At 34.5% G+C, this 16,180-nt stretch overlaps 1 protein-coding gene, 3 non-coding genes and 1 pseudogene across 4 annotated transcripts; all 5 read left to right on the plus strand.

Moving 5' to 3' along the window:
• The first annotated feature begins 9,212 nt into the window (after positions 1-9,212).
• Positions 9,213-10,166, plus strand: LOC113316562 (annotated as a pseudogene).
• Positions 10,167-13,724: 3,558 nt separating this feature from the next.
• On the plus strand, positions 13,725-16,018 carry LOC113319600 (40S ribosomal protein S30). Its single transcript, XM_026567849.1, has 3 exons — positions 13,725-13,865; positions 13,981-14,118; positions 15,733-16,018. Exons 1-3 carry the CDS (start codon positions 13,862-13,864, stop codon positions 15,777-15,779), a joined length of 189 nt encoding a protein of 62 aa, XP_026423634.1. The 5' UTR covers positions 13,725-13,861; the 3' UTR covers positions 15,780-16,018.
• Positions 15,024-15,116, plus strand: LOC113319852. Its single transcript, XR_003345831.1, has one exon. It is a non-coding gene; the product is annotated as a small nucleolar RNA R44/J54/Z268 family (small nucleolar RNA).
• On the plus strand, positions 15,275-15,368 carry LOC113319853. The gene has a single exon (XR_003345832.1). It is a non-coding gene; the product is annotated as a small nucleolar RNA R44/J54/Z268 family (small nucleolar RNA).
• On the plus strand, positions 15,522-15,593 carry LOC113319837. The gene has a single exon (XR_003345818.1). It is a non-coding gene; the product is annotated as a small nucleolar RNA Z267 (small nucleolar RNA).
• Positions 16,019-16,180: the final 162 nt, after the last annotated feature.

A 16,180-nucleotide genomic window follows, 5' to 3' on the forward strand; every position in this document is an offset into this window, starting at 1 on the left:
TTTTTAGGTTTGTGTAACCGTACCCAAACATGTACATTTGTTGGTTAACTAATGGTTAGCCATATGAGCACTTTCATATCAACCATGTTCTTCTTCACCATAACTAGTTCAAATGACTCAAATGAACTAGTTAGAGAGTTGTTCAATTGCGTAGATCTTATAGAAGTATACAAGACACAATCGAAGCAAAACCGATTTGATTCACTCGAATCGATTCATGAACTTTATATCCACGGTTTGCAAACTTGCATTCCTTAGTTAATATAATTATAAGTCACGAATAATCGTTTTTAGAATATAACCAACCTAAATACACGGACCAGGTACGCGGACTTAAGTACCCGGAATAAGTTTGTAAAAGTTTACAAACTCCAACAGATTTTTTCGGGAAGAGAACCTCCGACAGTACGCGGACTGGGTTCGCGGACTCTGTTCCGGTTTTCCTGATCAATAAAGTACGCATACTTTGGTTCAAGGAATAAGGACTTATACATGTATGTGTTTCCACACAATGCTTGTATCCAACAATGGTTATGTAATCTAAACTCTCATTTCAATCATTGAAACATTCTTAGAGGACGTTATATAGTTGTTATTCACAAACCATTTTTAGTCAAAGCCATTTTCAAGTGATTGAAACATAATATGACTTTCGTCACTAGGTAAAGATGAACTTGGCCAACGCGAAAGCTTACCAACACATATTTCAAGAAATAGATAAGCGAGATAAACTCGGATCGAAATAGCAAATGTGCATAATCAAAGTCTATATAGCAAAATGACTTTGGTCTCAAGATATGAGATAGAGTAGATAGACTTTTGAGTGATAGATAAGTTCAAGTCTCCACATACCTTTTAGTCGATGAAGTTCCACCAGTTCCTTGAGTAATTCTTCGTCTTGTATGATGATCTCCGTGGAGTTCCTGAGCTCAACTACACTTTCTATCCTAGTCCGAGACTTAGCTATAATAGAGTAGAAATCAAGACTTATAGTTTTGATCACTAACATTAACAAACATGTTTGAGTTAGCAACGCATGCGAGTTCGACCGAGCAGTGCTCTAACAATCTCCCCCTTTGTTAATTTTAGTGACAAAACTATTAATATGTATGGAACACAAAAATACATAAATAAAATTTTGTAGCTCTTCTTCCACATGCCTAATCTTCAACATTACTCGAAATCTTCGTCACTTCCAAGTACTCCAATAATTCCAAAGGTTGTAAGTTTAGCATCATCGTTATTGAAAATCCGTAGCTATAAAAATGAGAAAACAAGAATTCTCAATCATTGTTATACAGTGTCATAGTATTATTATACATCATCAAAGTTCAATTGTATCACAACTTCGACAACAATACTATGGTGATATGTATCACTCACCCTAGTCAATACTCCATCTCACATGGAAACCACTCCACCTTACATAATGATCCGAAAACCATATGTATTTGTAGTGTGAACTACACATTAATTCTAGAAATCCCGTTTTTTGTCAATAAAATTGGCAAAGGTACGAAAACGGGATCCTAATGAAAATTTCCATAGAGACATTTCATGACCAAAAGAAAGCACATATCAACTTAGTTAGATGTAATCATATAGCCGAAGCTAAATTCTTTCATCAAGGAGTTTATAAAGATACAAGATAACTCCTATAATATTTCATAGCCGCACTCTCCACAAAGATTTGGCAATTAAGCACAAGTTCAATTAAGAACTCTCCCCCATTAAATGTCATTCCCGAAACAACATCAAGAGTGACCTTAATTTCATAAGAAAAGAAGGATTTCTTTGGACATAACAAATCACATATGAATATGAATTTGAATCCATAAATACTTAATTAGATTAACCACAAGAGAACCCATAATTAATCTAATCGGAATTGCTCAACATAAGAGAACTTACGGAGCCTCACAGTATATATACATAAAATATGGATTAGGGAAGATCAATACTACGGAATAGACAAAGGATTCATTCTATTTTCCATCACTATTTGCACAATGACATACAATAGACATAATCCTTGTAAACAAAAGTTCATCCTATCTTCCATCAATATTTGCATAATGACATAATAGGCTTCAAAATTTTGTAATGTCAAAATTTCATTCATTCTTTTATCAATACATGCATATCGACATATGAAAGACTTAACTTTTGACAAGGCGCGGGACAATCATAGTTCACAGACGCAAATACACATGTCCCATAACAAATTGCAATATATAAAACCATAAAGATTAATACTGCAAAAATCATCTTCCAAACAAATTTTTAGAATTTAAACAAATAAACCTAAAAAGATGAAGATGAAAATGTTGGACATAGCCATGTGTAATTATGGCTATTCCAAACTCTAGTTATTCTTCTAAACAAAATAATAAAATAATATTTACTAGATGTTAAGACCTTTGAAGAATTCTTTATCGTCCCCGAATTCCTTGTCATCAACAGTCATTGGGACATAAGGTTCATGAAGATAGGAGTTAATATTAATAAACCTTCTTGATTGATGTCGAACCAGCGCCTTCTGAATCTCATGAGTCTTAAAAACAAAATCCTTTATTTGTTGAATCTCCTTTTGCGTCTCCTTCAACACTTCAAGAACATTAGAGAACTTCTGAGAATTTGAAGGAACGTCTCTTGGCTTCCTCACATTCCTTCTTTTTCTTTTCAAAGTTGGAGGCAACAGAGATTTCTCTTGTTCCTTCAGGATTGATGGCTTGACAATTATATCAACATCTTTTCCATCAGAAGACATAATGCTTGGAGTATCCATAAACGTTTGGGTTTGTGAGAGGAAATCACAATCTCAACAAGTAGTCTTAAGATAAAATAAGTTTTAGGGAAGGAAAAATGAATGTAGACCTTTAACAGGTTCGTGCACGCACAATTCTAAACCCCAAAGAGAGTAGAATTGTCGAGAATGACCCTCCTTTATTGATAGACAGGGAATCCAAAAAAAACAAAACTAAGAAAAGAAGAAACCAAACTTTTCCTAAAGCCTGAGAGTTACACAATCTTGTCTCTTTTGATCAGGCACATGAGACAAGATTTACGAATCAACTCAATCAAGTTGTGTTGCGGTGAACAACAACTTGTCCACCATGTTCCTCTTGAGAGGAATTCATATACCTCTGTATATCAAAATGATTTGACCATATTTTCTTCTCTAATGGTCTTGTTTTTTCTTTGGAAACTAACTCTTAGACGAAGATAAAATATTACATACCTCAGCAGTCTTCTGCGCGAGTTTAAGCTTGTTTGCTAAGTACCCGGAATAAGTTTGTAAAAGTTTACAAACTCCAGCAGATTTTCTCGGGAAGAGAACCTCCGACAGTACGTGGACTAGGCACGCGGACTGGGTTCACGGACTCTATTCCAGTTTTCCTGATCAACAAAGTACGCATACTTTGTTTCAAGGAATAAGGACTTATACATGTATGTGTTTCCACACAATGCTTATATCCAAAAATGGTTATATAATCTAAACTCTCATTTCAATCATTGAAAAATTCTTATAGGACGTTATATAGTTGTTATTCACAAACCATTTTTAGTCAAAGCTATTTTCAAGTGATTGAAACATAGTATGACTTTCGTCACTACGTAAAGATGAACTTGGCCAAAGCAAAATCTTACCAACACATATTTCGAAAAATAGATAAACGAGATAAACTCGGCTCGAAATAGAAAACGTTCATAATCAAAGTTTATATAGAAAAACGACTTTTGTCTCAAGATAGAAGATAGAGTAGATATACTTTTGAGTGATAGATAAGTTCAAGTCTCCACATACCTTTTAGTATATGAAGTTCCACCAGTTCCTTGAGTAGTTCTTCGTCTTGTATGATGATCGCCATGGAGTTCTTAATCTCAACTACACTTTCTATCCTAGTCCAAGACTTATAGTTTTGATCAGTAACATTGAAAAACATGCTTGAGATAGCAATGCATACGAGTTCGAACGATCAGTGCTCTAACAACCTTGATGACCCTGATAATTGTACAATTTGTGTTGTCAGGGTCGTCAGTGTGTATATAAAAAACGACGACCCTGTTTTGGGCATCATTTTACAAGTGTTAAGTCTGTAAGGACTCTTCGATTGAAACCACAAAAGTGTTTTTATAATTTAACCAAGCAACCCAATCATGCAACAAGTAAAAATTTAATAATACAAGTGTTTCTATTAAAAGTAAACAAACATAAACAAATATTTATTCAAACAGATTGATATTTATATAATTATTTAAAAATCAAAAAAACATCTTGTCATTCATGAGCACGACCACCATCACGACCTCAACCCCGACCTCATTTAGCACCATCGCCTCGTTGGCTTCCATGGGATCCACATACACAACTATAATACCTCTTTAGTTAGTTCATGACTTTCTCGATGAAACATTTCGGTGGAATCATCATTATTAATATTGGTAGAAAAGTCAATGTTCTTAATTAGTTTTTTCTTCAACTAAAAAATATTCTCCTCTATCTCTCGCGCAACACATCATCTTCACACATGTCTTTAAGTTGTCCTTTTATTTCTAGTTAAACAAAAAACGAGCAATAAACTTATATAATAATCAACATCAATCCTAAAACAATAAGAGAGACACAATGCTTAGGAAATTCTTAAGACTTGTTGTTGGGTCTTTCACGATGTTTTTATTCTTCTGAGCTGGTTGTTCATGAATTATTAGAGGATGGGAAACATGAGAGTACCACCACATACCATTATCATGATCTCATGACCATCGATCACAAGTTTCTAAAGACTCACATCAACTCTATGATCACGCCTCTCATCCCAATAAGAAGTTTCTTATTGTTGAGTGTGAACTACATGAATAGTTTTGCGGATGTGCGACACTCGGCCGTGTCCATTTTAAAGATGTTCCTCACTAGGACTGGTTCTTCTTGATCATAACCAAGTCGTCGCATTATTCTGGAAGCATCACACATTGAATATCCATTAGGGTAGAACAAACGACTATTGTAAATATGTAATACCCCAACTCGGAAGGTAGGGTTCGCTGAGTGGATTATAGGTAATGATTTGTCTTTTGCTAATACCGAGGTCTTTTTAAGCACAATTGGCTCCAGAGTTGGAAGAAAATTTTACAGTTAAGCATGCTCGGGCAACAATAATCTAGGGATGGGTGACCTCCCGGGAAGTTTTTGCCGGACACTGCAGTGACGCCCGTTGAAAACCACACACTACCGGATAACCGTAGTGGCTAAGTGAGGACAATATTGGTCGAGGGTCGAGTCATTACAAATAGTATCAGAGTCGATGACGGATCACCCGCCGAGGGTGGGAAGTTATGCTGGACGGGGTTAGTCAGGGTGCTTCTCTCATGAGAGGCAGGTAATGTCAGAGATCTAGGCTTGAAGATATTTCAAAGTCGAGGATGACTCCAATTCAAGATGGTAGTATTGTATGACCCAGACCCAGAAGGTAGGGTTCTCCGAATGGAATATAAGTAATGGTTTGTTTTTCCTAACACCGAGGCCTTTTCAGCACAATTTCCTTCAGATTTGGCTGAAAAACTCTGCAGGTAAGCATGCTCGGTCGGGAGTAATCCAGGGATGGGTGACCTCCCGGGAAGTTTCTACTCGATCCTGATTGAAGAATACCTCATTCGCAAGCATGTTATCAAAGGAAACTCGCATGTTGATCGTTGTTGACGAATCTTCTTTTTTCCTGAAAACCTGCGTATTTTTACTTGCATTCTCTAGATTGGTCATTCGAAAAATCATCCTTAATTTCGATGTTCTAATTGGCCTTCACCAATAATAGGAAATACACATATATCTAATTCCATATATATAATAAAGATCTGTCACACATAATAAATACAAATTCAGCGAATCAAATCTAATAAGACAATTGAATTACCTGGAATAAGGATAGATTGTTTTTATCTTGTCTAGTGATACCCCATGAAAATTTTCTCAACTTTACCGTTAACCATGCAGTACCCCATGAATACTTATGTATCTCATCTAGGGGTCGGATGCAATAGTTGGAGATAATTTCACTTGATCTTGTTTTCGGAACTCTTGGGAAAGACACAGTTGCCCAAGATGTATAAAAAATAAGGGGTTACAGTTTCCTTGACCCGCATTTCGTCCACACTTCCTTTCATTTCAAAATATCAGCGGTCCAGTATGTGTCCCTCAATATCTTCAGATTCAACTTCTTACTTTTATTACCTCCTTTAGACTCAGAATTATTTTCATCTCAACCGAACAATAGTCTGTCGTCAATTTGTGAAGATTATCCCAAGGAATATCATCATCGTATCCTTATTGTGTAGATTTTCTATCAAGTTCTAGGCCTATAATTGGATGACAATTGTCGGGATTTATCGGAAGATAATTATATCCGTCTCCTCATAAAATATCTCACAAAATGCAAATAGGGAAACTTTGTCATATTGAAAATATCTTTCATATCATGTTATTCATTCTTTAGTGGCCAATCATTCATAAGATTATTCTAATCTTGGCTCCTTAAGATACAGATGATATTTTTATCATCCTATTTTTAGTTCCAAATAAACACAGTAAGAAAAAAATACTAACAAATTGAAACCAAATTATGAAGAGTAACAAAATAACAAAAAGTGAGACAGAGATTAATTAGAACCATGGAGTAGATTTGATATGCCCACGAGCCCTTGTATCCAAGAAGTACGTGTCCGTTTTCGGGTAACCCAAGCATCGGTCATCTATTTTTTCAGTCTTCCTCATGTGAGGGAGCGACAATCTATAAGTTTATTTGGTTTATTATCCTTCTTTTCTATTGCACCTTGTACTACTTGTTCAACATCATCACCTTTTTTTCTTCAATATAATTACCTTTTTGAGCATCATTACCTTCTTTATGAATTTCATCTTTTTTATTAGCTTCTTCTTGAATTTCACCTTATGTATCATTTCTATCATCATCCACCACATCATGATATACAAAGAAATTATCATGTTCTTGTGCAAATGCTCATCCATCAACATATCATCGAATCAAGAAAAACTAACCCAGGTTACCTTATTGGGATTTACGATATATCATCCAAACGCGTACAATTCCACTCTTGACACTTCTCATGTTATAGTTTCGTGGAAGACCCTTTATCTACCAATTACCATGTTTTAATGCAAATGTTCATACACAAACATCATCAAATCAAGAAAAACTAACCCTACTCACCTTATCTGGATTTACAATAAATAAGCCAAACACAATTTCGCGCTCGACACTTATCATTTTACAATTCCATGGAAGACCCATTTTCTTCAAATCATCACGGGGAAAGACATGCGTCTTAAGTATTCGATGGGTCTTAATAGCACATTGTTTTGGAGTACAAAATTTATGTACAACATGCACAACAAATTAAAAGAGATTTTATCAATATTTTTGTTTAACAATCTTTATCAAAATATAAATGAATAAAATAACTGGTTACTTTTGTTTGTTGAAAATAAATGATTTTCTCGTACCAAACATTAGTCTCGTGCACTGCAGCTGACATATCATTTCCCAGCAAAAAAAAAAGACATTTTTGAGCATCATTATAGAATGCATATTCTTTTCTCGGCCTTTGCATTTTCCTTATACAGTCAAAGTCGTACACTACTGCATTATTCGACTTTTGCAATTGAGGCTCTTTTTTTCGGTATCTTCTTTGATGCAAAGACAAATTAATCAAAGAACAACACCAAGAAGAAAAAATAGCTATTTTGAAAGCTACCATATAGATGCACACACACGTATTAAAAATATATATTACTATTAGAGTTACACAATGTAGCTTCACATAGAAAAATGTAATTATAAAATGAGGTAACAAGATTGGGATTCCGAGAAATAATATTATATTTTTCGTATCTCAAATATAAATATGTATTTTTTGAATGCATTAGTCAACTTATGTTAATATATTAAATTTTTATTTTGGATATATCAATGAGTTAGTTGAGCTTGTCGACTACATATGATACATGAAACGGAGCAAGTATGAATCAAATAAACTTATTAGTTAAACATGTATTAACAACTAACATGTGTGTCGAGCAAAGTCAATTATATGAAACTTTATTTTTCCATTTCTTTAATAATATGTAAAATATATAAAAATAAATATATAAATTCATACACTTGTAATAAATTTTCATATACGTAAATGTTTCACAAGTGACTGAAACCTTTTTTCCTTCTATAACATCTGTTTTCTTTTAACTTCTAGCAACAATGAATTTACATTAGGTAACGATATATCAGTACATGTTAAAGGATAATTGCCATGGTCTGTATGATATAGATTAGTAATATCAGGTGGAGCAATATGTTTTTCTTTTTAATAAAATATGATAAATTACCAATACACATTTTTAAGAAATGATTTGAATATGAAGGGTTATTTATTCTTGTTACCCGGCAGTGACCCTAAAGTTAGCCAGTTTGTCTTCAATGAGTCCGGAAATATTTACATTATAAGCAGGAATGGGAGTACTGTTAACCTTAAATGGGATAGTATTGTCCCATCTACTGACGTCTATTATAGAGCGAATCTCGATTTTGATGGAGTTTTCACACAGTATTCTCCCCCAAAGACGTCCGACCCCGACAGCCTCTGGACCGTTATACGATTAATGCCTGATGACATTTGTGACGTTGTTAAGAGTAGATTGGGAAGCAGTTATTGTGGATATAATAACTATTGTATACTCACATAGAATACAAGGCATAATTGTAAATGTCCGTCTGGTTATGAATTGGTTCATTCAAATAACCAATTTAGTGATTGCAGACCGAGTTTCATGTTACCAACATGCCATGAATAAGACACAAAGAATGTGACAGATATATTTGATTTGCAGAGCTTGAGAAAAATAAACTGACCAACATCCGACTACAAAGTGATGGAATCTAATAATAAGCAGAACTGTTGGAGTTCTTCCTTGAATGATTGTCTTTGTGCGATTACTTTATTCAAAGAGGGAACTTGCTGGAAGAAGAAGTTACCTCTCCCAGATGGTAGGCTTAATGATGTTGTGAATATGATTTATTTTTTCAAGACAAGGAAGGTCAATGGTTTACCGAAAAAAGATCTTGATCCAATTTTGGGCCCGACGAAAATTCGATAAACGTTAAATATGGGAACTTGCTGCAACCTTTCTGGTGTACTTTTTCATGGACAAGAAGCTGAGAAAAAAGAAACACAAGTCAACTACTTTGATATCCAGTATTCGTTCATTTACTTACTTGGAGTTTGAATAGGCAACAAATGGGTTTAAGAAAGAACTAGGAAGGGGTGCTTTTGGCATTGTGTATAAAGGGTCCATTGAACAAATTGGTTCAACAAAACTCATTGCAGTCAAGAAGTTAGACGAGGTGTTTGGAGAAGGTGAAAAGCCGAAGTCAGTGCAATAGGTCAGACACATTACAATAATTTGGTTCGACTTCTTGGGTTCTGCGATGATGGGAAGCACAGACTTTTGGTATATAAGTTTATGAGTAGCATCAGTTTAAATATCACCTCTTTGGAATTTGTAAACCAGATTGGAACTAGTGAGTCCAAATTGCATTTAGTATATCAAGAGGACTCATGTATTTGCACGAACAATACAACACGCAAATCATCCATTGTGATATAAAGCCACAAAACACACTACTCGATGATAACTTTACAACAAGAATTTCCGACTTCGAATTAGCCAAGCATTTGGTGAGTAACCAAACATGAACTTATACGAGGATCAGAGGGACAAGAGGGTATGTTGCACCAGAGTGGTTTAAAAATACACCAGTCTCATCTAAAGTTGATGTTTATAGTTTCAGTGTAATGTTTCTGGAGATCATATGTTGCAGGAAGGGAGTTGAAATTGAACTGGAAGAAGAACAGGTAAAAGCCATTCTCACCGATCGGGTCTATGATTTCTTTAGAAATGGGAAACTACAAAATTTGGTAGAGGATGAAGAAGTGATGAATGACATGAAAAGATTAGAGAGGCTGGTATAATGATAGTTATATGGTGTATCCAAGAAGAACCATCACTTCGACCGTCAATGATGAAAGTAACGAAAATTCTATAAGGTGTACTTGAAGTTTCTGTACCCCAATGTCCTTATCAGTTTAGCTCATAAGTTGGTGAGTACAGCGTACCCAACGGCGCCTACCAATATCCAACCACATTAACCTCCAACCAATAACGCAGCAAATTCAGTAAATCTTGTGGAATAGGATGGTGCATAAAACTTGCTTCCCAGCTGTGTCTAATATAGATATGCATCACTCTTTGTGTTTCCATCGGAAACTTCTATGTCTCTCAACTTGTTCAAACTAAGGATATTCAAATACTCATAACTAGCTAGGGGTGGAGGTCATCCTATGTGGAGGTCTAAACAACACATTTTTAAGGAGATCATTTACATATGGAAAAAATAAATAAATTTAAGAACTTTCAACACAAAAATCATCTCCAATACTCAAGGTTTTATCTAGCAAATTTTGAATTAACATTAAGACAAATTGATGATGTGGACTTAGACCCAAGGTTATTGAGAATGTCTCATTTAGACTTTATCTTCCACCCCCATATAACCATGTCACATTTCCCAAGAACCTTGACCCTTTCACTAAAAGTAAACTTGAACACATGAAATTGTTTTTTGGAAGTTTTTGTTCGTAAGGGTCGAAATGAAACAAAGTGCTGAATGTTACCTAGCCGCGAAGTAAGTTTTCCAAAACCATTCAAAATAATAATAACAAAAGTGTCACTATTGGGTTTTGATAGTTATTAGTCGATATGCTCTATAATTTTAAACCATGACGACAAATTATAGTACATCACTAGTCGTTAGGGTACTGGGATGAATATGTACAACATTATTAGAGTTACTTTTAGAGTGGAAAAGTCTCTGTGATACTCATCCTACGAATAATGACGACTAAAAGTAAACGTGAAAAGTTCTAAAGGTAGACGGAGAGATACCCAGACGTTCAAATTCAACAAAATCAATTTTTATGACATAATTTGACATTCAAACAACAAAATAAAGTAGAAGATTAGGTCAATATCATCACCTTCTTTCTCAATATCGCTACTTCTTCGACTTCTTCACTTTCATGGATTCCTTCTTCACCAACTGATTTTTTTTCGTTTGTATTGTTGCATATCATTTCCAATTTTAGGGTCAGGATGTTTATGGTTTTTAGTAGTTTGTTTGATATGCTTCATGTTTGAAACGACTAATTCACGATAAATTTTTTCGAATCGGCGATTACAAACTAATTAGTCGATGGTTCATTCCTTTTGAAAATGATGGAATGGAATATAAGATGAGAGAGTAGCCGGTAAGGTTTGAGAAGAAGGAAAATAAAATGAAATGAGTTTGATGAGAGAGTGGTCGGTAAGGTTTATGTTAATGGTTCATTAAAGTTATTAGTGGTAAACTAGTAGAGAAATATGATTATTTGTGTGAAAGAGTTAGGGTTTTTGAGAGGAAAAAGAAGAAGTGAAAAGAAAAAACTTGGTTTCTGAGATTTTAGTGATTAGAAGTGACCAAAATGTGTGATTCAAATCAGATTCACATGTATACTTGTAAAAGATGTTTAATCTTTGAATTTTATTTTACTAACTTTTTCTCGATGTTCAGTTTTGTGTTCGGCTACAGAATTACTATCCAAATTTTGTTGGGAAGAATCGTTCTACTGATATTTGTAAAGGAGAACCTAGGCGTATGAAAAAATTTATTTGACATTCAGCTTATTCAAACGAAAATCGTTGTTGGATGAACCTGTACTTTTTAGTCTGTTTTTCTATAAGTTGGGGCTCACATAGTTATGTTCGGCTTGCTATGATATAATTCAGATATACAACTACCTTTCCAATATGAGACGAACCTTACAAGATAAAGGTTCGTCTTGCTTTCATATATCGTATCAGCCGAACCTTTCCTTGGTGAAACATTTTTATAGGTTCGTCTAGTAACAAATATTAAGTTGATAATTAAGAAATTAAAACATAAAGAGTGTATTATATTTTGGCAAACTTCTTAAAATTTCGAAAAAACTTCCAAATGGGAAGTCTTTTCCGTTGATGCGACGATATTCCACACGACACCTTTATTCCACTTCCATCATAGTTTCACCATCCATCATGTTTGGACTTTCTCCCTGAAGTAAAACAAGAAATTTACTAATTTCCTTATTTATTACAATGAGACAACCCTGAAACATCACGATTGTTGGGGTTCACTATTTATTCTTGAAATTTTCTAAATACAGTAAAAACTCCATATATTAATAAACTATATATATTAATAAAAAATCATGGTCCCAATTTGGGCTTGTTATAAATAGTAATAAACTCCATATTTCAAAATTAATAGATTTTTCTAGTCCCACCATAAGAAATTACCTCCAATAATATAATCGACATAATCGGAAAATTATAGACCTTGTTACATCAAAATTTAAGATAAAGAAAATATGTATTTATAGTTGTTTGAGAAAATGATGTAATTTTTTGGATTGTTATAGCATCTTTTGATTTGCGTATGCGTAAGACCTCGGTACCATGTGCACCTTTTTGTGGAAGCCAAAATATTTCCAACTTGCCGAGCATGTTTAAAGCTTCTTGTCGAGCAAATTTTTTTTTGGTATACCTCCCTATATTAATAAACTCCATATATAGAGTTTTTACTATATTCTTTCCCAAAAAATTTGGTGACAGGATTCTTCTCTGAATATAGTCTCAATACAAAAAACATAATTCCTGCAAATGCATTCATCTCCCTCAATAATAAAATATTGGTAATCGCCTCCTAATTCGACTTTGCATATTGGCACGATTAACAACTCTTTGATTTTCGTCAGCTTGTTGGTTTGCTATGAACTTAGACATGTTCATATTATCAGTTATGCTCTTTCAAGAAATGGAAAGTGATGAAAAGAATTGGAAGTTAAGAAATTTTACATAGATTTTAGAAATTCTGGTGCGAGTTGAAATGAGCTTGAACTTCAGTATTTATAGAGGGTGAAAATTGTGGCCGTCGGATGAAGAGATGATGAGCGATGATCAAGTCAGCGAGCGGCATAATGACTATCGCTGGCACTGGAATGACCACCTAACAATGATTCGACCATCTAGCAATGAACACTCTATCGCTCGCTAGAAAGTCTGTCGTGTATGCCTATTATTTGTTATATTTGACATATAAGCCGATATGTTTGGCACTTCGGCATACCCATAGTGCGTGCTAAAGTGGCAAAACCAGCTGTTTGACATGTACATAGGAATATGACTTATGCAACGCTCCAAATGATTCATTTAATACTTGTGGTTTGGATCAACAATCAAAAATTTATGAATCAATTAATCGCCAACAGAAAAATAAATTCAAAACGATTTGATAATTTAAATCAATTTAGGAATTAAAATGATTTTTGATTTCGATTAGTTTAGGTGAAGGATGTTTAAATAATTTAAGATAATTAAGGTTAACTTAGTAATCTGCACACTGTTAGGACATCCCTTATATACCCACCTAGATAGGAAAATGATATTTGTACTCCCAAACAAGTTTCTTCCGAATAGAACAGACAACCCACCAAACGATAAAGCCCAGTAACAAAAACAAAAAGTCCAAAACCCAAATTCACTCGAAGGACCATAACTACCGTCTATAAACCTACTCTTGTCACACACTATAAACATTCGTTTAAAACCCTAACCCTAATTTATTCCCAGCCGACGAGCTTTCAATCCATCTCTCCTCGCCTCCGCAGCAAAAACCCAAAATAGAAGAACAACTTTCTTCATCCCTAATCTGCAATCATGGGTAAATCTCAGCTTCAATCTCTATTCTCCTCCTCCTCTCAATTCTATCATCAGATTTGATTTGATTTTGAATCTGTGTGTTTTCCGAATCTGATAAATCTGTTGATTTTGTGCAGGTAAGGTTCACGGATCTTTGGCTCGTGCTGGAAAAGTTAGAGGACAAACTCCAAAGGTAGCTAAACAAGACAAGAAGAAGAAGCCTAGAGGCAGAGCTCACAAGAGGATGCAATACAACAGACGTTTCGTTACTGCTGGTAACTTTTCTTCTTCTTCTTCTCTATTTCGTTGATTTTGAGTTTTTTGTTGGTGAGATTTATATCTGTGAGGATCTTCTTTGTGTATACTGGTTGTTCGATGTGATTTGTGTGTGTCTCTGTATTGAGATTTTTGTTGATTTTGGTGTTTTGGATGTTAAAATTGGTTTGATGATTTAGTAAGAAAAGATGGGTTTCAGCTGGTATGGTTTTTTTTGTTTGTAGAATCTTTTTTTAATAATTGGGGATTTTGAAATTGGTTTTTTTGTTTTTGAAGATTTTTAATGTAGGTTAAGTTTTTATGCATATGAGAACATGAATCTTCTGTGATTGACAATTTTTGAGTGTTCTGTAGTTTTTTTGGAACATATGAAAAATGTTGTTTGAGACAGTAGGATGATGAACATCTGAAGTTTGTGCAAAAGCAGCATCTTTCGAGGTGCAATGAGCTGTGCTTTCCACACGAGATTTCTGACTAGTTACAACAATAGATAAAAAAAAGATGTGTTTGAAGGTTTAGGCATTAATATTGTTGTAGGCTCATTGGACTTGATACTGTCTTGTTTATGTTTTGTGATAATATGCGTAAATGATGCTTTAGTTGTGCTTATCGTAGTGATGAAGTTGTGGTTTAGTCTTATAGATTGATGGGTATATGCTGATCTAGGTCCCTGTTCTGTTTTTTTTGTTGGTGTTGCAAGTTTTTGGGTTCACTTTCTTTTGATTCTAGTCTGTACATGGAAGTTCTGCTTAAATTGAGGTGTATTTCACTTGTTGCATCCTTGCCATGTTTTGTTTTCCTAGAGTAGTAAGTCCTGATCCTCAAGGGAGGTTCTGTTGGTTAAAACATAGTTTCTTTTTGTATGTCTTTTTTATTGTCGAATTTGCGCAAGATTATGATTGAAATTGCAAATGATGATAAAACAGACAGGGACATCAGAAATCCTATTTTAGGATATCAAAATGTTGACACGTCTTGGGAATCTCTCTGATGCATTTTCATTAAATAATTAGGGGTTCGTTAAAGTTAAATTAGGTGTTTGTGCAATGTATTTTGATTTTGATTACCTACCAGGGGAGGCTCTCTGGGTCTAAACACTTCTCCTTTCTGTAGAGTTTTTCCCAATTTTTTTTTTGGATTTGGATTTTGTTGAAATTTGCAAGTGACGATAAAACAGACAGGGACATCAGAAATCCTATTTTTAGGATAATAAAATGTTGACATGTCTTGGGAATCTCTCCGATGCATTTTTTATCTATCAAATATTTTGGAGCTCTTCTTAGGTTTATCGTGTTTATGCTGTTTGTGCAATAGGATTTGGCTTGTTCTATGGTAATTTAGGTTTATCATGTTTGTGCAATGGGATTTGGCTTGTTTTGTGGTAATGCTTTGTGTTCCTTGACTAGTGCCAATGATGGTTTTAAATATACTATGAGTTAACAGCTGTGAACACAACTTAGAACTGAGGCACCAGTCACTGAATTTGTTACTGCACTTTACTACATACTTTCTTGGTATTTGATTGTGATCTGTATTTCATTTTTTCTCTTATTTGATTATTACTTTTGAAATTGAATCACTAATTTCTTTCTTGTCACTTTTTGTCTTACCAGTTGTTGGATTTGGCAAGAAGAGAGGACCTAACTCTTCAGAGAAGTAAGCTGGAAACACAATGAGGCAAGGAGTTTAAGGTGTAGAGGATAGCTGTTCTTTAGTTTATATGCGGATTTTGTTTAAGTTTGTCCCGAAGTCAAGAATTTCTTATGTTGTCTGGCTACCCTTTTTGATACTTATTGCTATGGGCTGAAACTTTGTTGAATTCGTGTTAACTTCAACTTAAATGGAGGTTTAGAAAGAACCAGAATTTATTACATCAGTGTTCCTGTTTGTGTTGAACCACTTTTTTGAATCTGTGTTGTTTGTGGAAAAGCTGTGGCTGGAAAATTGTGCAACTGTTCAAGGTTCCTTGAAGTAGGTCTAGTAGCACTCTGAATGACTTCCGTCAGCCTCTGGGTTTAAACTCAAAGATTCGTTTGAGTTCATTTTGATCTCCATTTTTAA

This window comes from Papaver somniferum, chromosome 10, assembly GCF_003573695.1.
Source record: "Papaver somniferum cultivar HN1 chromosome 10, ASM357369v1, whole genome shotgun sequence".
NCBI lineage: Eukaryota > Viridiplantae > Streptophyta > Magnoliopsida > Ranunculales > Papaveraceae > Papaver > Papaver somniferum.

Bases quoted from the DNA above. Each gene is read 5' to 3' on its own strand.
- LOC113319600 (XM_026567849.1), top strand. The intron at 14,119-15,732 runs GTAACTTTTCTT...TTGTCTTACCAG, and splicing joins CAGACGTTTCGTTACTGCTG to TTGTTGGATTTGGCAAGAAG.